The 27,579-nt window shown below is 42.2% G+C and overlaps 1 protein-coding gene across 1 annotated transcript; it reads left to right on the forward strand.

The window, feature by feature from the left end:
* LOC309588022 (potassium channel subfamily K member 17-like) lies at positions 1-26,143 on the forward strand (the record flags this gene model as incomplete). Its single annotated transcript, XM_082306732.1, has 5 exons — positions 1-213; positions 12,129-12,243; positions 21,560-21,726; positions 22,296-22,464; positions 25,460-26,143. 5 exons carry the CDS (start codon positions 1-3, stop codon positions 25,753-25,755), a joined length of 960 nt encoding a protein of 319 aa, XP_082162858.1. The 3' UTR covers positions 25,756-26,143.
* Positions 26,144-27,579: the final 1,436 nt, after the last annotated feature.

Raw genomic sequence — 27,579 nt, forward strand, 5'->3', positions numbered from 1 at the left:
ATGGTGGCGGCGCGGCGGCAGCAGCGGCGGCGCTGGGGGGTGCCGGTGCTGCTGGTGGCTTACGTGGGCTATGTGGGGCTGGGCGCCGGCGTGCTGCAGGCGCTGGAGCGGCCGGCCGAGGTGCAGGCGGCTCAACACCTCCTCCAGCAGCACTGGGAGCTGCTCGCCAACCACACCTGCCTGCAGGGGCCCGCCCTGCAGCGGCTCATCGAGGTGAGCCCGCGGGTCTGCCGGCCCCTCCGCCGGCACGGCAGCGCCGGGGCGAAGCTCCCGCCCGGCTGCGAGCTGCCTTCGTCCCGGGGCGGGCGGTAACAGCAGCAACCTGGCCTCCTGCATGCCAGTAACTTAAAAAAGAAAGAAAGAAAACCAACCAACTCTTTCGCTCTCTGGATCTATGCGCACACATCGTCCTGCCCCAAGAAGCTGCTCACGGCGTGGAAAAAGTTTTCCGCTCCGTGGGCAGGTTCCTCGGAGCAGGAGCGTGTAGCGCCGCGTTGCTCTCTGCCTCCGGGCAAGCTGGGCTTTCCTGAGCTTATCGCCGGCTATTTCGGGCCTTGATTTCTTTCTGCTGGTAAAGAGTTTCTCTGGTTCCCCGCTGTCCTCCCCCGGGCTGCGGCGTTCGGCGAGGTCGCGAGCGGCGCGTCCCGCCCGGGGGGCGGCGGGGGCGGCGGGCCCCGCTGGGCGGTAACCGCCTGCGGGTCGCTGCGGGTGGCTTTGCTTCGCTGTCGAGCTTGCCAAGAGGGAGTTCGAGCCTGTGGCATCTTACAAGTGGTAAATTCGAACAAAAAGGCTTTGTCTTAGTAAGTTTAATTGGCTTTTATATTAGCGTCAACTTTTTCAGCTTTCTACTTGTTATTTAAAGGGAAATGGAAAAAATCCTGGTAACGCAACTTGGATGTATCCTGAAAAATGTTTCTGAGGATATTTGCACGATGGCTGCAAAATGTAAAGCAGGACCACATGCAATCTTATTAAAGCAGAAGTGGATGCATTTTATGATACAGATACGAGCAAAGTGGGATAAATGTGCTCTGTCCTTGCTCAATTTTTGTCTGAAAAAGAAAAACCTGCAATATTGAAGTGACTTGAATATTTACTCAAACCATTCTAGTTCAGTAGGTGCTGGTAGTTGAATATCTACTGCTTGCTTTTGTCTGTCTGCCTCAAATAGGTGTTGCCAAACAAACAAACAAAACCTTGTTGGTTTGGGTTTTTTTGTTTTTGTTTTTTTGTAAAATGAGTGCTTGGTGGTGGCTGAAACCGTGGTAGCTGGCCACCAGATTTCAAAGGACCTAAAAGGGACTTGGCAAACTGTTTCCAGTTTTGGTTTTTCTTTTTTTCCTGGCAGAGAGAAAAACACAGGAACCATCAAATAGACAATCTTCTCAGGAGTTTCAGCAAGGCCCTGGCAGACAAAATTATGCTGATAACCTATGTCAGGCTCTCATCCCTTGACTTTCTAGATGGTAAATTCTCTGTGGCAGTCGGTAGTACATTGAAGATATGATATAAATTTGGTCCCTTGAAAGCTATTGTGGTATCTGCTCTTATTATTTATACTGTGTGCTGCGCTAGCTGTGGAATAGGAATAGAGAGAAGTGAGATACATCAGAGAAGAGCAGTCTGGCTCTTCATAAAGGCAGGTCTGAGCTGAGCTTCGTTCAGCACTGGTCCATTGAGCAGTGAGCGCTAGGCATGGCTCTTGCCCTGGGGCTGGAAGGGCTTCACTTCATGAATGACGGTAGCGAGGTGATGGCAGCGGAAAGAAGATGGTCGCAACTGAGTAGGTAGGAAGGTTTTTCTAATGTTGTTCTGACAGTGGTTTGGGGTTTTTTTGTTGTTTGTTTTGGGTTTTTGTTTGGTGTTTTGTTTTTTTTTTTTTTTTTTTACTGTAGGGTGATCTCTACTAATTCTTGCTACTGTCTGGTAGTCAAGGGAATAGGACAGCCACCCAAATCCCTTTAGACCTGACACTCTGATAATGTGCCGTGCAAGTACTTAGTTGTGACCTGAGCAAGCCCTAGATGAGGAAGGTACAAAGAAGTTTCGTTTCATTTTACGGGGTGTCTGTGCATGCCTTCATGCTTTGAGAAACCATAATCTGAGTTTGAATGGCTTTGTGTGTTATTTTTAATAACTTTCACAGTGAGAAATTAATCTTGAACAGATAATCCACAGGATTGCTTCTTTCCTACACTCTTTTCTAATTTCCTGTGGGGCAATTGCTTGGATACTGGAAGCATTCTCAAAAAATGAGATGTTTTTCTGTGAAGTAAATTGCACACAGTTTACCAGGCAGTGTCATCACTGGCCCTCTTTAGATAACAAACTTGTATTCTAGATACACAGCTGATTATTTGCTAATTAAGAAAGACCTATAAAAAGTGTTTGTGAAAACATAAAGCAGTGTGTGAATTTTAATTGCTTTGACACTACTGGCAATTCCTCATTGTTTTCTTACAGCTCTTTCATCCTAGATAAATTTAAACTCTGTTTATTTTAAGTGTATAGGGGCCAATATGGAATAAAATCCCCATTTGCTAAGCAATGTACAAACATCATTTTACAACCTGTTTGTTGCTTAGTTCCTGGTTACCAACTGGGAGTGGAAATCCTTGTTGCAGGCCTTGCACAGATGGAGCGCAATAGAGCTCCTGCTTTGAGGAGCTGGCAGGAGAGCATGGCACGAGGATGGGCAGGAGGAAATGCAAACGGACTGTGCTGTGGTAGCTAGACCAGTGAATTCTCATTCAGTAATTTCGATGGCTCAGATCCTTTCCTGGGAAAAAGTAATTTTCTAGTTAACAAACAAAAAGACAGAAAGAGGTGGAAATAGCAGACCAACAACAAAAACTGAATGGCAGAGGAGAAGGTGTGTGACATCTGTAGTGGTGGGTCCCTGCTTCCCACAGCTGTTTTTTTGCCTGGAGGGACTGGCTGGCTTTTCCCCTGTGGGATGCAGAACAGTTCCACATTTCCTAAATAGTTGAGGGTAGCATGTGCAAATGCTTTATATATAAGCAAACAAACAAAAAAATGCATACTTGTGTATTACACATACATACATGTGTGTATGTATATGGAGAAGACTGATTTGCATTCTTGGCTTTTGTTACTTATGCTTAGAACAAGGACGGCGTGGGGGACAACACAGGGACTCTGGCCACATGTCCCTCTACTGTGCATCCAGTAATATCTACTCAAGGAAAAAATGAGTTTGGTTTTGTTGACCCATCTAACCCTAGGCTATTTTTCTGACATTGCATCCGGTCTGTGACATGAGCATGTGCTCACGAGGAACAAGATCAAGAGCAAACAGTTCCTCAAGAGCCACTAGGCAACATAAGAGGTCAATATCTGGCTTTTTATTATAAATATGGTGGTGGTCTTCACATGCCAGAATAACTTGCCATGAGGTCACATCAAAGGAAGCTCTCAATGTTAAGGCTCACAGAAGATGGAAACAGATGTGATGATAAGGCAGGTTTGGGGTGATATACCCTTAGTACAGTGAAGAACAGCAGCTGGACTGAGCTGGGGGACAAAAGTATGTAAGAGTCTCTGTCCAGGCAAAAATTATCTTGCTTCCAGATTTGAGAAGTGTCCAGGGAGTGAGGCTGCACACAGAGGGCACTTTCTGTACTGGTGTATCTCTTAGAGCCAAGACCCTCTCTGACCTTTTGGGGGCAGGGGATGCCTAGACACACTACCCAGTGTGATGCACTTGTAGCACGTATCTCAGTTTTACTGCCTAGGGTGAGTATATATAGCTCTGCTCCAGCTGAGCTGTCTTCCAAACTCACTCCTCTTCCTCCACCATTTTAGTGGCTACAGACACCAGCATAGCTATAGCTGCTGTACTTTTCAGTGTCACATGATTGTTTTTATGGCCAGACTTGGGACAGTGCATTTTCTGTGTTAGACTGTTACTGTGACATCCTTTTCATGCTACCCTTCCTTATTTGCTATAAACTTTGTTGTTATATACATCTTTCCCTAATACAGCTGTTTTCTGTATTTATTATATTGTTCTACCCACTTTATTGTAGATGCATAATGCTACTTAAACCCAGTTACTTGCATAAAATGGGAAGGAGAAAATGAAAGCTGAGCTAAATGAAATAAATCTTGTTAGACAAAAAAAAAAAAAAATATTTAAGGTGTAGTGGAAAAGACCTGACTCTAAAAGGCAGGCCATAAACTAAAAGCCTGCAGGTGGATCTAGATACTGTTATCTCCAGAGTCAACAGCTAGAGCTCATGTTTACAAGAGCAATGAGATCCCATGTGACTGAAAGATCCTCATCAATACCTTGGCTTGCACTGACATTGAACCAGCAGAGATTTGTGCCAGCTGTCAGGAAATACAACCCTGCAAACACAGTTTATTAAAATCATCTTGCCCACAGATGATGCAGCAGTGAGTGACTATTAAGGAGTGAGCATCAGAGATCACCTGTTGGTGATAACAGAATTTAAGGAACAGCATTGGCTCTTGGTATTGTGGAGCAGTGACATCTGTATAGAACCCACTTCAGTCAAATATCCGTTGGCTTGTCACAGATGAAATAGGGTTGGTCCCCTGTAATTGTTCTTTCCAGTTTCCTTCTTATCAAAATGTAGTACTACTTTGGTTAAGTTATAGCCAGTTCATTCTTATCTGGACCTATTAATTAAAAAGAACTATGGGTACCTTACCAAGAGTGTGCATTTGGTGCTTATAATATCCTATTATAATATACCTTTGACAGAAGTTGTTAAAGAGAAAAATCTTTATTCTGTAAGGCAGTAGGCATATAGTATTCTGTAAGGCAATAGGCTAGCACTATATTGTTGGACTTTTTGGAAGGCGAGGAGAAGACCTACTGATGAACCTGGTTAGTTAACTCACTCCTGGGTCTTCTGGTCAATGATGTAGTGTCTAGTATCTGTGTTTAAAAAGAGAAGGGGGAGAAAAAAGCACAGGAACCTATTCTATGTCTCTGCCTAAAGAGAGATGTTCTTTGATATTACCAAATTTGTAGTTACAGCTGGTCAGGCTTAGTGGGAAGTAATGAGTAAGGAAGTGTAGTAAGCTGGAATTAACCAATAACTGTCTCAATAACCTGTCCAACCAGGCAGGCTTGAGACATACTACTAGCAGTGGATATCTAAGACTTGGCAGGGGGTACCTTCTAAAAAGAGAAATGATAATTCTTGTCAGTTGTTTGAAGATGTGGGTTACTCTTAGAGGTACTTGTTCATCATACTGTGCCCTGTTTAAATGGAACTAAAAGAAAAATAACTACTAGAGAAAGAACTTCTCGATTTCACAAGGATGATGCAATGCAACCTTCTGTGCTCTGTTCTGTAGGTTATATAGACAGTTCCTTTCAACAAGCCCTACTTATTTCTGTTGCAGCCCAGCTCTCGAGTTACTTGTATCATTGGGATTTGGGAAGTGATTGGAATTCAGCAGTGCTTTGTCCCATGAATCATGCCACAGATTCTTCCTTGATATGAAAGCTTAATTTTCAGAAAAAGTACTAGTGGCTTAGGATAGCATTGGTTGCATCATTACTGTACTACATCTCTTGCTCCTTTTCTGTTGCAGAGTAAGTCTAGATGAATTCTAGAAACTGTAGTGCAGACCTAGCTGCAAAGTAAAAGTGCTTTTGCTGGTAGGGCTCATTTAGTTTAGAGGAACTAGTACCAATTATATTGGCAAACATGGTTGGGGAAGGGGGGGGCAGTTATTTGATCAGGGCTCAGGTTATTCAAGTGATGTGAAGTTAAGAAAACAGATGGATTCAATTGAATTTGTAATGCACCTTGTGCCTGCTCTTCTTTTGGTCACAATTCAGATAAGTTTCCAGTCCAGGCAAGGACAGGGAGTGAGAGCTCATGGCTGGGAAAGGTGTGATTCATAATCTATTTTTTAATTATTTTCAAGTTAATTGACTTTTGTCCTTGCAGTCTGAGACCAAGGTTAATGTTAACTGTTTACTTCTGATTTACAGCTGGTATTCTGTGAGACGTAAATGAATGTTTATATACCAACATTGCACACTTTCCAGAGCACAAAGTTTATGTGAGTTTATATTTTCTCATTACTCTAAATGGTAATTTGGTGCCTTGGGAACACCTCCTTTCCCTCATTGATAGATTGAGAAGGTGAAGAGAGGAAGTGTCTGAGATGAGGCAAACAGTTTTCAGGAGGGCATGTACTTCCCAGAAGAGTTGATTTTTTTGTGTGTGTGTGTGTATTAACATGTAAACTTCACTAAACTTGGGAATGAAGTTTCTTACCCCAGTCCATTCACATGCTTTTTAGCCTTCCTTGACAACCGTTTTCAAATACAGTTAGGAAATACTGCTTTTGCCTGCGAACGTATCTCAAGATTACTGTGAACTCTGGCCAAAATGCCATAGTTCAGAAGCACAGGGCAATGGCAGCGACTGGAGCTGTGGTTTATAAAAGGGTCATTTGTATGACTCCTTGCATGATACTTTCCTTCAGAAAAAAGTGGTTCATCTCTCCCCCCACAGGAATAAGAAATTTTGAGCTTGAGAGTCAGGAATTCTTATGGAGATCCTTGGTAGGGTCATAATCTTCCAGGGCTTCACTTTCCCCTCTTTACTTTATATCTTGCTGTTGTTGTGGGAGGGGCAGATAGATTAGAATTGGTCTGATTAATCATTTATATAAAGCTTTGGGGTTTTGTTGTAACGATTATAGAAGGAAAGAAAAGCACAATGTTCTGAAGATAGTAGAGATTGCAAGGAAAGTAGTGTCTCAGTTTACATATACATGTCTTTGTTCCTTATTGCTGATCTTAAATGCCATTTTTTGAAAGCTGTACCCTAGTCACATGCAGTTGTGACTCAGCACAGAGGTGAAAGACTAAATTTTTAGTTGGTGTTAAGGAGGTCAGAGTAAACAGTCACCTTTTGCAGCACTCAGTGATGAGCAGCTGTCCTGCAGCCACAAGCTGGTGGTGGAAGGGCCCAAATATGATAAGAAGGTCTTGGAAGGGAGGAAGTGAGGAAGCCGAGAGTTGCCCAGAACTGATAACACAGCACACATGGTAAATGAGAAAGGCTTACTGGTAAGGCTGAAGGATAGAGCAACTCCACAGCAAACAGGAAAGAATAAACCTACATTTTGCAGGGAAGAGAAGGATGTAACTCTCAAATGTCAAGAGGGAACTGAACTCTGTAGGCTGAGTTTGCATTAAGCTTCTGGATACTTAAGTGGGTGTCTGTTAGAACCAGTAACCTCACTCTTTTTTTTTTTTTCCTTATGCTGTGTGGTTTTTTTAAGCTAGACAATATCAACAAAAGAGATATTTTGAGTGTGATTTATTTTTTGGTAGTATGACTGTAACTACATTGGGTTTGTTGGTGCAGAGCTGTGTAGATTGGTGAGACTTTTCCAGGATAGATGAGGCACTCATTATCAGTCATTTGTTGAAGTACAGCCCCAGAGCTGTGAAAGACTAAGGCAGTCAGACTGAAGCAGTGATTTTATTTTTTTTATTCCAATAAGGAGACTGGGACAATGTTGTGTTTGGATGCTCCTGTGGGAAGAACCCTTGATGATTATGCTAATTGTAGTAGAAAAGAAAGAAAGAAGGGGTATTGCTGCCCTAAAATAAGTTTGATATCTTAGCTATCAGAGATATTTTAGATAAGGGAGTCAGCAGAAATCCACAGCTTCCTCATGGAGTTACCAGTGAGCTTGAATTAAAGGAGAGAATTCCCTGCAGAAGGATGCACAAAACTAGGCTTTGATTTGTACTGGGATATAATGATCTAACATACAGTGTGCATTTGCAAGCATTAGTTGATGATGGTCCTAACTGAAACTTCAGAGTTTATGGTTGAGCAAAATGGAGCTGGAGGCCAAATTTGGCTGTTCTGAGGCATGTTTTTTCACAAAGGTGATGGGACAAACATCTACATTTCAACAGAGTACTTTGAATAGAAGTCATGCTGTTTTTTTTAATCACTAGCTATGACAATATTTGACCACGCAAGGAAGCTTTGCATGGTGCTATCAAGAAACAGAACAGCCTACTTGATGAGGAAGTGTGGCAGCCTGCAAATGAAGTTTCATTCACTCATGAAGGCCTAAGAATCTAAAAGAATCTTAATTTATAAATCCTATAGCAGTTACAGTAGTTTCCATAGAAACTTTCATCTGCAGTTAAAATGCTATAAGCATTGTCACCTAAAGACTTGGTAGTTGCTGTGAACTGCAAATTACTATCATTTTAGGAGAAGTGCAGAGAAGTGAAATTATGTTGTGTAGCTTGTCTGTCAGTAGAAACCAAAGTGGAACTGAGTTCTGTTTCTTTCTGATTGTTTTAACCACCCACCTGTTTCCTTCCTATTCTTCTTTGAGTTGCACACATGACCTTTCATGTTCCCAAAATATCAAGCCCAAGCTCTGCAATTTCAAGATCTGTTGTGTTTGAGCAGTTGGTGGTATTGACTGGGGTCTTGGATCAGGTAGATAACCTGCTTTTGCACACTGGATTTGAGATGCTACTTCTACCAGGTGCCTTTTTAATGTATCGGGTTTGGGAGCAGATGCCATAGAAATTGCTAGCTAATTAAGAGAAGAAGGAAAACCCCTAGGATTTTACCTCAAAATTAGTGCAAAGCAAAACAAAAAATGTCTCTGGTTCTCAGAAAGGGAACCAAGCAGATATGACCCAACATGTATGATTCAGTTCCTCTTTATTAAATCTTAAACCCACAGGCCAAAATATACTTCAGGTTTTTTTTGAAAATCAGCAGCAGAGACATATCACTGCATCTTCAATGGGAAAAGCAGGGAGAATTCAGCTGTTCTATTAGAGTATTTATTAGCTTGGTTTTTCCTGTGTTCTAACAAAAATTATAAACCCCTTTATAATTTTTCTATGAAAAACAGCACTAGCCAAAAGCAGAACTTCAGAGGAACATATTAAATTGGGGCAAGTATACACTGCTATCTTCCTGAACGCTCTCTGTTTGAAGCAGTTTGCAATCCAATGACTTCCTGTGCCAGAAGTAATTTCTGTGTATTAATAGCTAGCTATGGATTTCTCTTTCATGAATCTGCCTCTATGGGTGCATCTGTAGGAAGGCAAGCTCCATTAGTTCTACGGTTCTCAGAAGAATCGATCTTTAATTTTCTGTCATTATTGTTGCTGTGTGTCAAAGGTTGATTCTAGATATTATAATAAAACATTTTTACTTAAAAAAAAAAAAAAAAGCTGGTATCATTACCTCCACCCTCTGCAAATACTCCCCTTTAAGGATGGCATCAGTATCTCTTTCTTCCTAACAGTAATGAACTTGACATTTCCCCTGGGAGTGTCCATTTATTCAAGTGGCTTTGATTTGCGTGAGTATTCAGTGGTCCCCATATCAGGCTGTGACAGTCACAGTGGGTCTAATGGTTAATGATGTTATCTGGATGTTTGATAATAAGATTTAACAAGGAAATGCTTAGTCAGAGGCTTACTGCTGAAGGCTCTTGAAGACCTACCACAAATATGCTCGATCCCAGAAACAGAAAACAGCTGGCACGTTGCAAGCTCAGTGCTTGCTTTTTGCCAATGAGTAATAGTTACGTGGTATCTTCCTTCCTGTTGAGTGCAGGATCATCATGCTGTTTAGTGCAAATACTTTAGCTTATCTGCAGACTCTTAAGACAAACACTGTATTTCCTGGCAGTAGCAGCACCTCAGGGAAGGTTAAGATGACGACTCTGAGATGCTGCACTGTTGTGAATCACTGCAAAGCTAGCATGGGTGCTCACAACTGCTCAGTCTCTTGGTCCTAAACCATGCAGAACAGAAGTGGTGCAATGATGTGAAATTAAACATTTAATGACTTGGTTACTGCTGCTTGCTTCTCACATGGTGTCTTGTGCAGGCTGCTTATATTCCCCTTTCTGCATGAAGAAATTTCCATTTCTTTGGGCCAATTCAGCCACAGTTTCTTACAATCCTGTCTGGTTCTTAAGTGTTTCTGGCTTTAAAACCTTGATGTCCTGTGTAATGTTGTCAACTGCTGAGCTTGCATCAGCAGGACATCGGGCAGGAGAACGGACAACAAATGTGCTGCATGTGTATGTTTTCTTAGTCTATCTGATCAAGCTGATAATAAATTCATCTGAGAGCTGGATTGCTGCCATTCCAGCAGGTGTATGTGTGTTCAAGACTACCTACTTAGAACTGCAGAGATTGCAGGCTATTGAAGGAAAGTCTGAGAGAATAACAAGCTTTTTATTTTCAAATTTAACCACTAGTTTCTGGAGGGGAAAAAATACAGGTTATCTGTATAAATTTCCAACGTCTCCCTTGCCATATGGTTTAGTTTGGGAGTTATTTTATGTTCATGGGGACAGTGATTCCTGACTAGGGCATTGTCCGCAGAACTTCTTACACTTCTTAAACCTGAGATCAAGTATTGTCAGAGATCAAGGAGAACAGAGAAAGGTCAGAGCGTGCATCTTGTACAACCTGACAAACCCCAGTGTAGCTACTAGCCCTGGAAGAAGAGTGGGGGGGAAATTACACACAATTCGAAACAAATCCTGCAACAGGCTTCCTGATACAACCTTTTCTTTCTCTTTTTTTTTTTTGGGGGGGGGAAGGAGGGGCTCAATTCTTTCATGTCACTTATGCTGCATACTAATTATTTTTGTGAGCTGCCCCACTCAAGTTATGGCAACAATTCACAGAAGGAAGCATAATGTAATATAGCATCTGGTCCTTAGCCCTTTTCAGAGCAAGAGTGCTCTGCTCTGTCTTGTGCAGAGAAGAGTATGCTGTCAGACTTCTAATAGATTAGAATGTGACCCTGAGTGCTTTAAATTGCCTTGAGTTATGAGTAAACGAAGATATTTCTGGGAATGTGACTATCAGTGTTTCTTACTTGGAAAAATGTGTTGATCTCTGAGCTGCTCCTTGTTCTTAGTGTGAGAACTAGTAGCTCTAGAGAAAAGAGATAATGGTCCTTGTAGTTAAGCTGCTGCTTGGGTCTCTGGAAACAGTTTTTAATTCACAGCCCTGTACAGTATTATATAAATTGCTTACAGCATGTTCCGTCAGTAAAATGGGACAAAGCTTCCTTGCTTTGCAGGCTTGAAGTGTTGGTTTTGCTTGATGGATGTATAAATTACAATCTCTTTGTAAAACCCACAACTGCTGCAAATCTAACTGGAGAGTGATTGCTTTTATTATCAATGGTGAAAGCTTTGTCAGCAGCCTTATTGTTAGGATAGGAATAGTATTATTTGGTATCTGCGTGTCTTTCTCAGAGGTAATGAATTTTGTGTATTCTTGGCTACACTTTGCATTCAAGGATTCTTGGTCAGCGGGTGTGAAATGTTTAGTGTACATTCTGTGATTAATGTTGTTTTGGACACAACTCGGTTCAATGTCATTAACTTTATTGGCATGAGAAGGTACAGTCAGATGTGGGCAGTGCTAAGACATCTGATATCTTATTTTGCTGTAACTCTGCACACTTCAGTATAGTGACCTCTGAGTCTTTCCCAGGTGGATTGAACAGTATTGGGCATCATGCTAATCTAATCCATTTGTTCATATTTATAGTCTGGATGTAGGGACATATTGCCCAAAACTGGCCATCCTGTGTAGTCTCCATCTCCTACATCACAGTGTATACATTCCTCCCTAGTATAGGCAAGGGATCTGTATCATTTACATGTGCATGTATATTTGCTGCTCTGGGACCTCTGCCATCAGAACATCCCATCTGGAAACACTTTCTTTTCCTTATGAATATGTCATAATGCAGTCTTAATAACTATCTGGCTAGGCTTTTTCTAGGTAGTTCTTGCCCTCCAGTGTCTTCCACGTTTGCCTGTATTATCTACTATGTGCATGTGCAATTTTCTTTTACTCTGTAGATGCCCTTTCTGTAGAACCAGTATGCTGGCTTTTGGCTTTTTCTGACCTCTCAGCTCTTTGGTCCCTAAGGCACAGGATATCCTCTATTCAAAGGGAAACAGCAGAGTCGGAAGTAGTTGTAATTTGTGACTTTACTAGCTAGCATTGGAAATGCCAGTCACATGAACTTGCCATAAGGGGGTTTGTGGGATCTCACGTTGTTGTCTCTTTGCAGGGTATCATCCAAGCCTACAAGAGTGGCATAACCCTCCAGGGAAACACCACTAGCCTGGGCAGGTGGGACTTCAGTGGGTCTTTCTTCTTCTCCATCTCTGCAATAACAACCATTGGTAAGAGTTACCTGCTCGTAGGTCTGCCTTATAGGGGGGAAAGGAGCGGGAGTGAGGACCTGTACTGTATCAGATGCTTCTCCAGGCCTAGGGGGCTTCGTGTAGCTTGTCTATATCATGCCATAGGTAAGCACCCATGAACCTAGCCCTAGAAATGCTTTGTTGGTGGCAGCACAGTAATGATCTCTAGTTAGATACAGGGATAGTTAGCTCAGTACATATCCCTACTAAGTCACACAGCTTTTGGAGCCTGAACTTCATAGTGCTGCAATACCTGTACTTTCCCAAGTCTACTGCTCTGAGAAGTCTGAGGTGAATTGTGCCTTGAAATGAGCTTTTCCTGTCACGAGGAGAGGGAATGATTTTGAAAAACTCTTAATATTGGCGACTGAAGCTTCGGAGGCTATATTTATGAATTATTCCTTCTTATTACTGCCTGTATTGGATGAGGACCTGCTTGTTTAGGTGAAAGTCAAATAGCTGGATAAATGAAACACTTCAGTTGAGTCAGGGTTCAGCAAATGAGTAATGCAAAGCTGTTGTGGTTTAACCCCAGCCAGCAACCGAGCACCACGCAGCTTGCTCGCTTGCTCATTGCCCTCCACCCGGGTGGGATGGAGGAGAGAATCAGAAGGGTAAAAATGAGAAAACTTGTGGGTTGAGATAAAGACCATTTAATAGGTAAAGCAAAAGACATGCACGCAAGCAAAGCAAAACAAGAATTCCTTCACTGCTTCCCATCGGCAGGCAGGTGTTCAGCCATATCCAGGAAAGCAGGGCTCCATCATGTGTACTGGTTACTTGGGAAGACAAAATGCCATAACTCTGAATGTCCCCGCTTCCTTTTTCTTCCCACAGCTTTATATACTGAGCATGATGTCATATGGTGTGGAATAGCCCTTTGGTCAGTTGGGGTCAGCTGTCCCAGCTGTGTCCCCTCCCAGCTTCTTGTGCATCCCCAGCCTGCTTGCTGGTAGGGTGAGAAGCAGAAAAGGCCTTGACTCTGTGTAGGCACTGCTCAGCAGTAATGAAAACATCTTTGTGTTATCAACACTGTTTCTAGCACAAATCCAAAACATAGCCCCGTACTAGCTCCCATGAAGAAAATTATCCCAGCCAAAACCAGCACAAAAGCCATAAAGGAATGATGGAAATAAGCAGCAGGGGAAGAATGGAAACAATAAAATGTATTTAGGTACAGTGTTACTTAAGGTAGATGCTATTAATTACTGCCAGTGCATGTCCCCTGTTCCCAAACCTATTAATAACTGCTCTGATATCTTATTCTCACTGTGTGACCCAGTATTATAAAAATCATGGGGGGAGAGTATGTGGAGAGATGGTTGTTGAATATCAAAAACCCTCACAGGCTTCCTGATTTGTGTTGAATCTGTCAGCTGTCCTTAATTTCAAGTTTGTTTTTAGATTGAGATTTTACTTTGTGCACCCAGGTAGAGCATTCTCTGATGGTTATTGAAGATACATTGACTTCAGAACATTAAGCCCCAAAACAAGAGCTCGGGGTGGGGGGGGTGTTTTGCTTTGAGGGGGGTGATCTCGCCTTCCTGTGACTCCGTACGTCTTTCTGCCTTGCTCTTTTGCGCGGGAATTGTGGTTGGGAACGGCGTTTGGTGTGTTGTACTACCAGGTGCGGGTTGTACCAGATGATGGCAGTGGAGGCTCATGAGACAGGGCTACACAGGCCGTGGGTTTCCATTGTAGAGCCTGGGCGGTTCCTTCCAGCCTTTGGTACAAAGCAGCATCTGCTCAGAGCTGCTTTGCTTGCCTCAGTAGTTAATCCTGATCAGTCTCTAAGCTGTCAGAGTGACTCTGTTTTACCACAACCAATTTAAGTTAATGACATTCAGGAAGAATCACATTTGTCATGTTAAAATATAAGGGGGTTTTGTGATGTTGGCAGAGATGTAGACTAAACATTTCTGGCTGTTACTCTATGAAAGCCTAAGCTACTCTTTCTCCTTTTTTCTTTAAGTAAACTCCTTGTCCTGATGGCTGGGGAGAGGCGGGGGGCACATGACCTGATAGCAGGGGGGCAAATAAAAAGAACCAAATATTATACCTCTCTCTCTCATTGTTTTAAAGCTGATGCTGTGACTCTAGGGACTTTTTCATGATTTTTCAATTGCAGAGTTGAGAATGCTGTACAAGTCACATCTAAGAGAACTCCAGACAAATGGGCCCTTGATTTTCCTTTTTCAAGTTAAATTGTTAATTGCATACAGGTTAGTGTCGTAATGCCCTGTTGATAACAGTATGTTATAGAAGGGGAAAACAGATGGCCTCACCTTCAGTCTGTTACCCATCCTCTTTCTTTATGCAAGTTCTTGAGATAGTGGCTGGTGCAGCCTTGTTGACCTAGACATCATTGCATGACTGAGAAGGATAATTGATGTTAAGTAAAGAGACAAGGTCCTTGCCAAAGAACTCAATGAAGTTCAGAGGAGTGATTTACATTAGGAAGCTTCATGTACAAGGCATGGCTATGGGGTAAATGACACAATTGAGAAGGTTTTTTTGAGAAGGTTTGAGGTTTGTGTCCTTATGTGGGAAGGAAGAGCTTATCCCAGGCTGTGAGTGTGGAACCATTGAAGGCAGGTCCAGCTTCACAAGATTAACGTATAGGAGTTAAAAACCAAGGTATTCTGGCAAAATGAGCTCAGAAAGCATAGAGTTAAAATGGTAATGGAGAAGAGAGATTCTCAGGAATTTAGGAGTACTACATAAAGGTTTTGATGAAGAATCTGGGTGGACTCTACTCCATGTGTTCAGGCTGCTGCAAGTCCTTCTTTGTCCTCTAAGTCTCTTTCATGTCCTTTCTTTGAAACTAATGCTGTTCATGCCTTGCTGGCCTCTTACGTGACGTAATGTCTTTGTGGCTTTTGCATCAGCTATTTTTCCCTTGGTCTTCTCAAACAGCACTGCCAAAGCCATTATCACTTACATTCATTACTTTCCTTTGAGATGCTCTTTCTACTCTGTTAGCTTCTGTTTTCTGCTTTAGGTGCTTTAACCCCCTTCAGAAGGCTTAGTGTGTTTCTCAAGTCCTTACCAGAACACTCTCACTGGGATACGGGAAGGGACATTAGCTTCTTTCCCCACTGGCAGAGTCTGGATCCCCATGTCTCTTCTTGCAGCATCTTCTGTGCTGTATCCTTCTTCCATTTAAATCAGTCTCATCTATTTCCACTAGTGACTAAAAGCAGTATGCAAATTTTGCTTAAAAAGCAAAGTTCTAACCTGCAGGCTGGACAAACTTGGTACCCTAATCCCAAAGGTTTAAAGAACAGATGTGTATGAACCAAAAATCTGTTGTTTAAAGAAGTGCCCCAAAGCCTATGTAGTTTTTGCCCAATCTCATAATTTGAATGGAACTGCATTTATAACTTTTATGTGGGATGGGCAGCCCTGTGCTTTATTCTTTGTCTTTTACATGTCATGTCATCCCAGATCTTGTATGTTACCTCATTTTCTGCAGATGTTTCCATAGGAACCCTCTCTCTTCAATGCCTTGAAGAATCATCTTCAGAGTTTCTTTAGAGCTGTAGTACTAAATGTGATTAAAGAGAGAGAAGGTAACTTGCTGCTGGTTTTCTCTCTGACATCTTTATCCTTTGCTGACACAAAGTCTCTCCTTTCTGTGTTTACTCTCCTCCTAGTTAGTTTGGACTAACAGGGCAGAGGTCAAAGCAAGCTCAGAGTGGGGTGCAAGATGAAAGTACCTAAAGTCAAACGATCACAGGGTGGTGTAATTTCAGAGAAGGTGCTAGGGAAAGGATTTGTGATGAGACTGAGGTTGTCTGCTAGCATAAGAGTAGAAGGAAGAGTATTGTCCTCTCTAGCCTAAACATCCCCCTTTGTCTGTGGTGGGTGGATACCATTACCTAGTGCTGCCTTACCATTTGCTGGTGGCAAAGCTAAGTACTCATTTGTATGAATTTCAAAGGCCCTTTTTAAACATAAAATAGGGCAACTAAACCATCTCACAGTGAAGAAAGGAAAGGAAGACCTTCCTCCTGTCCTTACCTTCTCTGGTTAACACAGTATGATAGCTCCTAACAACAATCCCCCAAAGGACTGGTGGTAGCAAAGAGGCAAGGAGCAGGCTTGGGATATCTACATGTTTTGTGCTGACAAAATCTCTCTGTGGACAACTCTGCAAACAGTTAATTGTGCACATGCGCCCGCAAACTACCCCCAGAAACAGGTCTGGCAGCAAACTATTTCAGAGTATGCATACAGGCTGTCTTTTCCCCTCATTCCTACCCCCACAAATTCAAAATTTTACTATCTGGAGGACTTTCCCTCCAATAATTTTAGGCTTGAATGATTTGTGAGTCCCTCGGTTTAATATATGTGGTAATACAGACTATCCCTCCAAAGCGATGGCCCCAGCAGCCTGTCCCTGGGAGGGGGCAGAGCATCCCCCAGAAAGAATGGGCTGCTGTTATGTAGCTAGAGGTGGTTTTGAAATACAGTCAAACAAAGGGGCTGAATTAAGACTACAGCAGCCTTAATTCCAGTGCTATGTTCTTTGTTTACAAGCAGATCTGCAATGTTTATGCACTTTTCCCCCATGTGTAATTGCTGACTTCTGCCAGCTTTCACCATTCCTAGACTAACAGGTGTGATAAATGAGATGTGCAGGCAAGTACATCTGGTAGATGATCCCATCTAAGTGAATTTAAGGGGTATATGCCTGGTGTGATCTGTTTCACGCTGGCTGTGCCACATTTCAGTGGATTGGTTTCAGGTTTTCCCTTTTATGGAATTAGGGTGTTTTGCAGGCTGGTCTGGACCCAGGAGAAACTGGAGGGCATTTACTGTAAGGCTGGAGTCTGAACATGAGTCACATACATTTATGGCCAGCCATTCCCAAGGTCTTTTGGGGATTTTTCCTTCTTCCCCTTCTATATCAAGTTTAAAAAGACTGTGTAATGGCTTGGGCAGTTCTTTTTACTGTAGCTTTCCAGGTTATCCAGTCTCTGGAGAAAAACATCAGATAAGAGAGAAAGGTCCATGATCTCAGGTCACTGTGTGAAGCACAGCAGCCTTCAGGATTTTGAGGACCCTACATAGCGCTGACTGGAGAGCATCTAAGGTTAAGCTGTACATTACATTTAATTTTGAGCAGCAAATTCAATGATGTAAGAAGGACCAATGTGTACAGTAAGCCCAGGATACCCAACACCAGATCTGCTTTGCATATGACTTATCTGGCTTCCTTTTCCCTTGGGCTCAGCAGCTCAAGACAATTTCCTGAAGACTTGGTGAGCAGTTGCTGTAAATGTGCCAAAAAGCCATGTCCTATTAGCTTTTTATACAGGATACAAAGTTTGATCAAACAGCATAGGAGACTTTGGCCATTTTGCATAATCTAGCAATTTACGCCTGGCTGATGACCCATCCTTGTCTTTAGACTAGACAAATAGATGCCAGCCTAGTTGTATATAAACCTCAATTGTTATAAAACTCAAGCAGGAATCAGTAAATGGGACTTACCCTCTTCAGTAAATGGAATGAGGGTAATTGGCATCTTATACCATTGTGGGCTATACATTAGAAGATCTGAACCAAGTTCAAAGACTAAAACTACACTGGCAGCTGTGTCACATCCCTCATGAGCCTGCTACTGGGATGTCACCTGGGGCATGCCTGTGCCAAGAGACACCAAGGGATGCTCATGAAAAATTGCACAGAGTTCAAAGTGTAAGTGTTTTCACTGAAGCAGCTGGATTAAATGCTTGTATAGCTTCTCTTGTTTTGAAATAAAGTGCAATGTAACTTAATATTCAGAATATTAAGAAGCAAAATAAGAGTGGTTTTATTTCTAAATGTTCATATCCACGTGCTTTAACTCATGTGCTTCTGCTACATATATTAAGTAAATTCAGTTTTGTTTTCCTGCTTGTCCGTTACATTCCTGTACATAAGGGATTCAGAGGCTCTGCAGACTTGCTAAGAGGAGGAGAATGATGTGTGATTAACAGATTATTAGTAAGAGATCTCTTCATGTGCAAGATGGTGTCCTACTTGCAGCGCCCCTGGTTCAGGTGAGGCAACTGCAACTTCCTGCTGCCCACAATGGGAGGTTTGTTTGGCTCCTGTTCTCACTGCCTGGGCGTAAAAGTATTTTAAGCAAAAAGTGCTTAGAATGAAAAAATGTCTTTCGTAGGCTGAAAAAAAATCTGCAAATTCACCAAATAATTTCAGCTGTGGGAAAACAGAATTAGATTTAAAAAAAAAAAAGCTGGAGGAAGAGTTGCTTCTCTAATGAGTAACTTTATCAGTGGCTTGAGCATTCAAACACATTTTTTGGGGGGAGATTTGGTTTAATTCTTTCTCCTACCTGAGTGGGTATAAGCCATCACTTTCCACAGAAATGACCTAATCCCAAATTTACAGAATGTTCTTGTTGACAGTATTTGTTTTGAACACCCAGACAGTCAGCAAAGCTTAGGAGCTGGAGGTCTTGCCCAACACGAGTGTCTGATCCATAGGGCCACTGGGCAGTTCAGTGAGGGGTGCCAGTGCTAGAATTACTTTATTTTACACATTTAAATACTCGGAGAAAGGGGCTCCACTTGGCAGTTGGGGTGATCTCCAGTGAGCCACAAGCCTGTTCTCCCAGGCAGAGAAGGAAATTGCACACTGGTCTCCTACATCTCAGGGAGTGCTCAAACCACTGAGCTGCTCCCACCACCAGCTCCTCCCCTCACTTTTCAGAAGATCTAAACTTTTCTTTCCCTTGCGCTCCTTAGAAGTAACCTGAATGTTTTAATCTGGGCTAAATGAAAGGTTTTGTTCATGATAAATGTTACATTGAGAAAAAACAAAAATATTCTAATTCAGTTTAGATGGAAAACATGTTGTCTTTATAAGTCAGCAGACAGAGTGGAAAAAAAAAAACACCAAACAACAAAAACCAAACCAATGTATCAATTACTCACACAGCCTTAAGATATGTTTGTTCTTGTGATATTTCACATTATACCCACCAAGTCTGCTCTAAGTGCAGGAATGCTTGTCAGCTGGACACAGCCACTGAGCTCAGAGCACCTGACATGGGAAGTCACAGTTATGTCCAATTTATCTGTCCATGGAGGATGGCTTTGCTAAGGCCTCCCAATTGTGGTAGAGACAGAACCAGGACTAGCAGCCCTAGTACTTGCATTGGCACCTCAGTTTTATGAACAGAACAAATCAAACAATTTGGTGGCAGAATCTCAGGAACTGTCTTATATGGAGAGGTTCATTGGGGCCCTGGCAGGTTGAACCAGGGTGCATGTGGGAGGTGCCTATCTACTATTCATTTTAGCTGGTTCTGTGATGAAGTAGAGACCAATAACTAAGGCTGGTAGGCTGAAAAACACATTTGAAGAGAGTTATTCAACAGTTTTAGCCCTATGAAGGTCTAGGCGCCAGCAGAATTTTGTTGCACGCTCCTTCAGTGAGTGAAAGGCCAGAAAAATGCTTGGGATGAGTACTGCAGTCGTCTTCTCTTTGTTATATTTGTACTGTGTATATACTGGAAGCTGTATAGTGGGCTTAGTCTCAACAGGATGAGATGGCACGCAGTCAGGAAAGCAGACCAAATTTGCCAGTGCTCAGGAGACAGTGCAGAGGATGTTGCTGTGACTGCTAACCCCACATCCACCAGTGACCTCCCACAGACCCTTGTGCAACGTCCCACTTGGCCAAGCCTGTTTAGCAGCTCTGCCAGCTGCCACGGGGCAGGGGAAAGGTCAACGTATCAAAGGCGTGGGGCTCTTCAGCAGAGAAGTCCCCTACACAAACCTGAGGTTCACAGAGGATTCAAATGTGAAAGTGGCTGTAGGCTGGTTTTCCATGTTTTAGCTGCTTTCAGACATCAAGTTGCTTTAACTTGATTTCCCAATGGATCTTCAGCCAGCAATGGGCAGAAGCTTGGCCATTTCTCAGGAGCTCCACCACATGCTGGGCAGCACTACAGAGGGTCAAAGTCTTACAGAAACGTTTGCTGGCCCAAAGCTCTACACTGCCAGGACTTCATAGCCCTGAACTGGCTGTTGTTTTTTTCCCAGCAGGAATCATCTGTGACAATGTACTAAATACCATCCCTCACCCAATGTTTGTGCTCTCACTATCTCATGTACTGAGCCCAGCCTTTGGACCTCTCTCCTGGGGGCTGCTCAGTTGCCCTGGGGCTACACCACCTACAAGTATGGTAGCAAGGCATCAGTGGTGGGAGCACCTCTGTGCTAGCACTGTGCCAACAGCTGGGTGTCGCTGGGAGGCGATAGCATTATTTGTGGTGAAAAGATAAGCTTTGCTGGGTTATGCCAATCTTGTACGTGGACGTACACAAATCTCTAATGAGTGGAGGTGATTTTGAAATGTAGTCAAGGCCACAGGTCTCTGACTGGCTAAGTCACTGTTGAAATGTTTGTCATGTGCTAGTCCTTCCCCTGTCTTAAAAAGCATCCTGTGAAATAAACCAAAGTTAAATCTGACTTTCCTGTGGCATAAAACATTTGAAGTTACAGAAGTAGAAGCCTGCAAATTTACAGTGTATTTTAAAAAGAAAATGTGGGAAATAAATATTGCAGCAGTGATGTTGAAGCCATGATGGTCTAAGGATATGAGCAAGTCTGTGCTTGCGGGGCAGTACCTTTTATTAGACCAGTTCAAATGATTAGAAGAAAAAGACAAAATTTCAAACACTTTTCTTGGGTCTGAAATTGAAGTATTTTACTCGGGTTAAATATAATTTCTCTGGGTTTACTGACTCTAGGCAAACATTTTGACAATTTAAGCTTAAGATGTATTTGGTACTTGTGGCGCAAAAGAGGAGTATAAGCAAGGAGGCAGTGTTAAGTTCACTAGTCCTGTGGGACAAAGGTAGAAAAAGGTTGTTGTTATAATTAAAACACTATTGTTGTGATTCAGAGACCATCTGACAGCCATGCAGGATCATTTACCAGCAAACCTCATGCCAACAATGCTTACAAAAACTGAACTAAACGGAAGTTTTGCATTTACGTCAGATCCCAGCCAGGACAGTGGGTAGGGGAGAGGAAATTCACTGGTAAATGGAAAATGAACTAAACAAAATTGGCAGGGAAAGAAATGTTGTTTTTCAGCCTACAATAGGATATGACAAACAATGGATGTAATTTACAGTTATTTATAAAAAAGGTCCTTTTGGAGCAGTGACCTTCTCATCTAACTTTTGTAGAAGATGGAGGTTCACCCCTCCAGGGGAGGAGGGCAAGCAGAGAATATTTTAGATTTAACACCTCATTCCTTCCCTGCCTAGGCTATGGGAACCTGAGCCCCAGCACTGCAGCTGGTCGAATCTTCTGCATCTTGTTTGCACTCTTTGGGATCCCCTTGAACCTTGTACTCCTGAATGAAATTGGGCAGCTGATGCTGTTGGGGGTTCAGCATTGCGCCCATCACCTAGAGGAGGTGTTTCACTGGCAGGTAAGCAATGTGGACAGGTATGCCTCACCCTCAAGTTCAGGAAAGAAAAGACAGAAAGGGCATTGTCTGGTATTTGGGATCCTCTGACTAACAAGGACAGCCTGCCTACCTATTTGGCCAAAAAGGCAATAATACTCAGGAATAACTGGAAGCAAATAAATTTAGTTTATGACAGCCCTATGAGGTGTCAGATAAGGTTGTTTATTAATTGAGGGAACTTCTGTGATGAATGGCTTCCACTACAGCAACAGAAGTGCCGGAGCCTCAGAGCCATGCACAGTCCTAGAATATCCGATCTGTTTATCATCAGTCATAGTTAGAATTGCACATGTAAGTTACATGGGAACATTTGTGCAATAGGCTTTAAACTGGTGTGAAGTTAGGACTCATGAAGGTGATGCCCAGTTTGTGTTGACTGGGAGAGCCACACCATTTATTCTAGTGGAATGTCCTGAATGTTTGTTTGGTTTTATGGAGTCCAGCATCAACTTCAACCAGAAACTGAGCTTCACTTTCCCTGCTACCCTTCTTGTGACAGTCTCTTCTTTTTTTTTTTTCTGTTTTACTAGAAAAAAGCTTCTCTCCTGATTAAGACCTGTGCGCTGGTAACTGGCTTGTTATTGTTCCTCCTGCTACCTCCCTTTTTGTTTTCTGACAAGGAAGGCTGGTCTTATGAAGAAGGCTTCTACTATTCCTTCATTACCCTCAGCACTATAGGGTTTGGAGATTATGTGATTGGTGAGTAGTTCACATTTCTTTGCTTTCACCTACTAAACATCAAAGCCAAACGTGTGGCCTATGAAGCTCCCAACTTGGCAGTTTTACTCCACCAGCAATCCACAGACCTGATGATAAATATGTTGTGGTAGGCATTTGATGGGTTGGAGAAGACATGATTTCTGAGATAGCAATGCTACCTGTGGAAGAACAAAGAAATCGTTTCCAGTCAATGAGTGATCTTCCAGCATTCAGGTGATATGTCCCTTGAATGACTATACCACCAGACTGGGGTGCCACATTTTCAATGACAGCAGTCACTGATGGTGCACTTGGTGCTCTCCAGTGCGTTGGCAGCAATTAGTTTTAAGCAGATGCTACTCTGCATCACCATTAACAGGCAGTGACCATTTCCTCTGTCAAAACCCCAGATAACTGCTTTCTAAAAGGCAGCTTAAGTCACTTAGGTGGAGACTGTCAGGCACCAGGCACAGCCTAGTTTTGGATGCCAAAACCCTTTGCCAGAGGAAATGGGTTTGGACCCATGCCCAATGCATTTGCTGAAACACAGGACACACCTTTTTGATAAAGACTTTCTCATAAAAACAAATTGATTATGGAAACATATGCACCCTTGAATCCCTGGGAGACAGAAAGGCTAAAACATCTTATTATGGATTATTTTCTTTTCTTCGTAGCGCTTGCTTGATGCTTAGACAACTCAGTGGCAGTTACCTTAGGACTTGTCTATAATGCATCAAAGTTATGACTAGAGCTTGTGTGGGCACACTTAAATGAGCTGGAATCAAGTTATCTTGGGTAAGGGTAGCCAGATGGAACTTAACAAAAGCTAGCCAGTTCAGCATATTCCGACGCTGATTTTATGGATGGTGCTGAACTCTGTGCTGCAGCAGCTTTACTTCTCTTGGTTCCTGATAACTAACTTTGAAGCTCTTCACTAGTATACCTCCCACTTCCAGGTGTAACTTCACCTGTGTGGTACCTTTGTAACTGGCATACCAGCATAGATACTCTAGGTTCATTATGGGAATAACTGTATATGTCAGTGATCTGTAGTATGTAGATGCCAAACCTTTTTGGCCATACAATCCTGTGTTTGTGGTTTATGTCTCAACTTAAAAATAAGGAGGGCCAGGGCATGGGTTCAAGTGACTGTCACTATTTTGTGACTGTCATGCTATTTCCCCACTAGTGTGATCTCTGGCACTGTCCTGGACCAGGTAAATTCTGGGGGTTATCACATGCCAGGACTGATGTCCGATGTTCACTGTGGACATAGCTGCTCTGTTTTGGGGGAAATATAAGCCAGGCTATGGCACTTGGATTTGAAGTCATAGAGTGGTCCCTAGCCTGTTTTGTTTATTAATATTGATGTAGCTTCTCTTACTGGCCCTGAAATCTGTTAAGGTACACACTTGGTAAGCCCTTCTATTAGCCACGGGGTGCCGTGTAGGTCCTAAACCGCTTCTGATCTTCTCATCCCCAAGACTGCACCTATCAGATGGTCTCTGTGGATAAAGCATTCTCCTTGGAAACCTCAAATAGCTCTTCTCTCTTGTTTTCATTTATTATTAAGAAACAAACAATTTTTAAACCTTTGAATTTGGCATCAGTGAAAGGTGCCTGTCTAAAGGATGAATATAATACTCTTCCTAGTTGAAGTTCACCTTGATGTAGAAAGCCAGCCCAAAGAGTAGTTACCACAGAAGTGGTTGGTATCTCCCAAACATTTACCAGTGGCTTAGTGACAACCTCAAAATGTCTTGTGGTCCTATTATATTGAAAACACATACAATGTGTATTATATAATGTATAATAATACCAAGTAAATGGATGTAAAGGATCGGCTGTTTAATATGTCTCCATTGACCAGTTACTACTAATCACAATCTTGTAGACAGTAACAGTTCATGCACCACGATTTGGGAACTGCTAGTCTGTGTAGGTACAGACAGGACAGTATTCCTATGTACAACCAGTCACAGATGATAAATACCTAAACAGCTGCCTTTGCGGATGTCCCATTTCAGCCCAGCCCTATGTGTACTTTTCACTGGAATATGGTATGGAGAGTGGCCTCCAGGTTCATGGAGGTACCACCTCATACATGTTAACTCCTCACACTTTGTCCCAAAAGCATCTGCTGCGCTGTAGACATTCAGTTATAAAGTGACAAACCTTCCTAGGGTAAGGAAACTAAATAATGAGACTTGAGAAGCAGTAGAGAAAAGGCTCATGCAAAGACTTTGCTGCCACTGATTTGTATCCTTTGTGTTTGTAAGGGTACCCCAGCCTGCTTTACAGGTACAGTCCAGTCACTTCATTCATAGGGGTAAGCTCATTCCTTCGCTTTGCCTGTGTTGTTATTAATATTACTACTAACGCCTCTTTGAACTAAACATTGTGGCAACATGACCAAAAATATGACTTTGCTCCAAAGGGATCACAAATCACCTAGCTGAGCAACCAGGCAGAAGTAGCATAATTTCAAGCTGTCTTCCAAGGCCTGGTTGTTTTTAGAGATTTTAGGACTGCTCAGGCGCCTTGCCTCCCGCTCTTAGAGACTCACTTGCTCACTTATATCTGGCTTAACAAGATACATACACCGGTACATAAAACCCACTTACCTCTCTGCCTGCAGGGGACCCCTGTTACATACTAAATACAATATTGTGATGTTGAGTGATAAGTAGAGAAATGAAAGTGTGTGCTTAAATGTGAATAATTCCACTTTGACAGAGATGTAATTTGGGATTTATTTTTCTTTCTTATGGGTAATCTTTATAATTCCCAGGGAGTTCTAGGCTGTTGCTGACGCATCATGAAACATACTTGCAGAAACATCTGTTCACATGCTAAGTAGATGGCATACTCCTGTTTTATATAGAAATCACTAACATTAGGTCATATTTCCACTGTCTTTGCTTTACATGTCATGTCTCCTTCGAGGCACTCTTGATCCAATCTAGAAATGTTTTGGGTGATTCTCTTGTAGGGATGAACCCAGACCGCACCTATCCAGGCTGGTACAAGAATGTAATCTCTCTGTGGATCCTCTTTGGGATGGCCTGGCTAGCACTGGTTATCAAATTTTGCATCAACTTTCTAGAGAGCTCCAGTGACTTCTGTCAGTGCAACAAGAGCAGTACAGAGATGGCAGAAGACTTAATGGATGACAACAAAAATAGTATGACGGGACTTCACGATGTGGAGATCTGCAATGACAAAGACACAAAACCAAAAGGACCGGATGAATCTCACACCTACACAGCTCCTACAGAAGCACTCTAGGGAAGAAACACACCCTTGGTGTCTCTTAGGTTTTAGGTCACCAGAGATGCACCACTTAGAAATGTGGTAATGGAGCTGCACTGACGTTCACATGGGGTGAAATCTTGCTTATTGAGCTTGAAATGCTTCTATTCTGAATTGAGCAATGACAACAAAATGTTTCATTTGCAGCACCATGAAGAATTACCGACGGGACTCTTAGCCAAAAGTAGATTTACAGAGATATTACCTACCCTCCCACCTCAATATATGAGGTAAACTTTGACATCCGTACGCAACACTAGCTGTTGTCCTTTTCTTTGTGTGCGAAGTTCTTGTAGCCTCTAATTGTACGTATGGCGTTTTGCAAACACGACAACTAGAAAAGCAAGTGCCATTTAATGCAGGAAACAAATTGCATGTTGCTAAAAGACATAATGAAAAGCACTGTTTAAAGCCACTTGGCAGTCACTCCAAGTGTGCTTCATCACCTGTATGCTTGTGCTTGCCAAAGATGGTAACGTGCTTTTGCTCTCTGATTATTAGTACATGGATGGCAATGAGGCAGAGCTTGTAGAGGTGCCTAATGGAAACAGATCATTCAATTTTTTAAAAGAAATTTCTACATCAGAGGTCCACTAATATTAAAAAGAGACTAGGTAGGTAGGCTATTCCTTACTCCAGAACTTAAGTAGGATCAGCTTTTGTAAAGTACTATGTAGACCAAAGGTCATCAGCTAAATGTGACAGTTCATTTAGACAGATTTTTATTTTGCCACATCTTAGAAGCCAGAAAAGGAAGACTAAAGGCGATTTTAAGTGCCAGTGGTTCCAATATTATCTCATGGCCGATGTTAACAAGGGCTACTTTAATCTAGAAACAGACTGAAGTATCTTAAACTGTGATTAAGAGGTGCTATTCTGATTCACTTCTCATGTCATAAATGAATAGTGTATCTGTTCTAGCTAACACCTTTTATATAAGCACAACTATCTTTTGATCTGTGGAACGGCAGACCTGCTTATTTGGCCTTTGTGTCAATCATGAAACAGAACTGTGGGTTTTTTTCATTCCATTAAATTCTCAGAAATCTTTTGATAAATTATGCTATTTATAAAGGCCAAACGGAGTCTAACTCCTGCTGCCATTTATACACCCATATCTAATCTTCTCATTTTCTTATTCCTGTTGTGCTACTTGCATCCTAGAGCATTAACTTTGAAAACTTGACCATAGCAGTAAACCAGAATGAAGCATTTGGGTGAGCCTTCAGCTTCTGCATTGGACCAAGATTCCACATGGACAATGGAGAAAAGACTGAAAACACAGTCTGTGGGAGTACAGGGCTCAGGAATTAGAAATATCCAGAGCTGGATTCACAGAAATGCAGGGAGTTAAAAGTTTACAGTCTCCAGGAACACAAGTTCTGGAACATGTATCATGAAAAAAGTATTTCCAGAGTAGACCACTCTGAGTGTTGATATGTACTGGAACTGATTACAGGAGAAAATGCAGGAAAGGAATCTGCTGGATGAAATTTAGTCTGTCAACTTTTTGTCAGCCTTTTTTTCATGGGCCTTTTGCTGATTCCATAGTAATAAATGTTCTCTCAAATACTGTTTCAATGGGCAGCAGAGATAAGAAAGGGAGGTAGTAGAAATTTCAGATCACAGTTGAGAAACTGATGCAAAATAAATACATTTAAATTTTTTTGAACATTGGGTAATTTCTTTAACAGCCTTTAGCGTAAACTTTTCTGTTTCTTCTATGTTTCGTCTTACTTATTTTCACTGATGGATACACAATGTAGGTTTTACTGATGTTCATAATGGGCTTGCCTACCA

Source organism: Platalea leucorodia (genome assembly GCF_965183815.1).
Source record: "Platalea leucorodia genome assembly, chromosome: 3".
NCBI lineage: Eukaryota > Metazoa > Chordata > Aves > Pelecaniformes > Threskiornithidae > Platalea > Platalea leucorodia.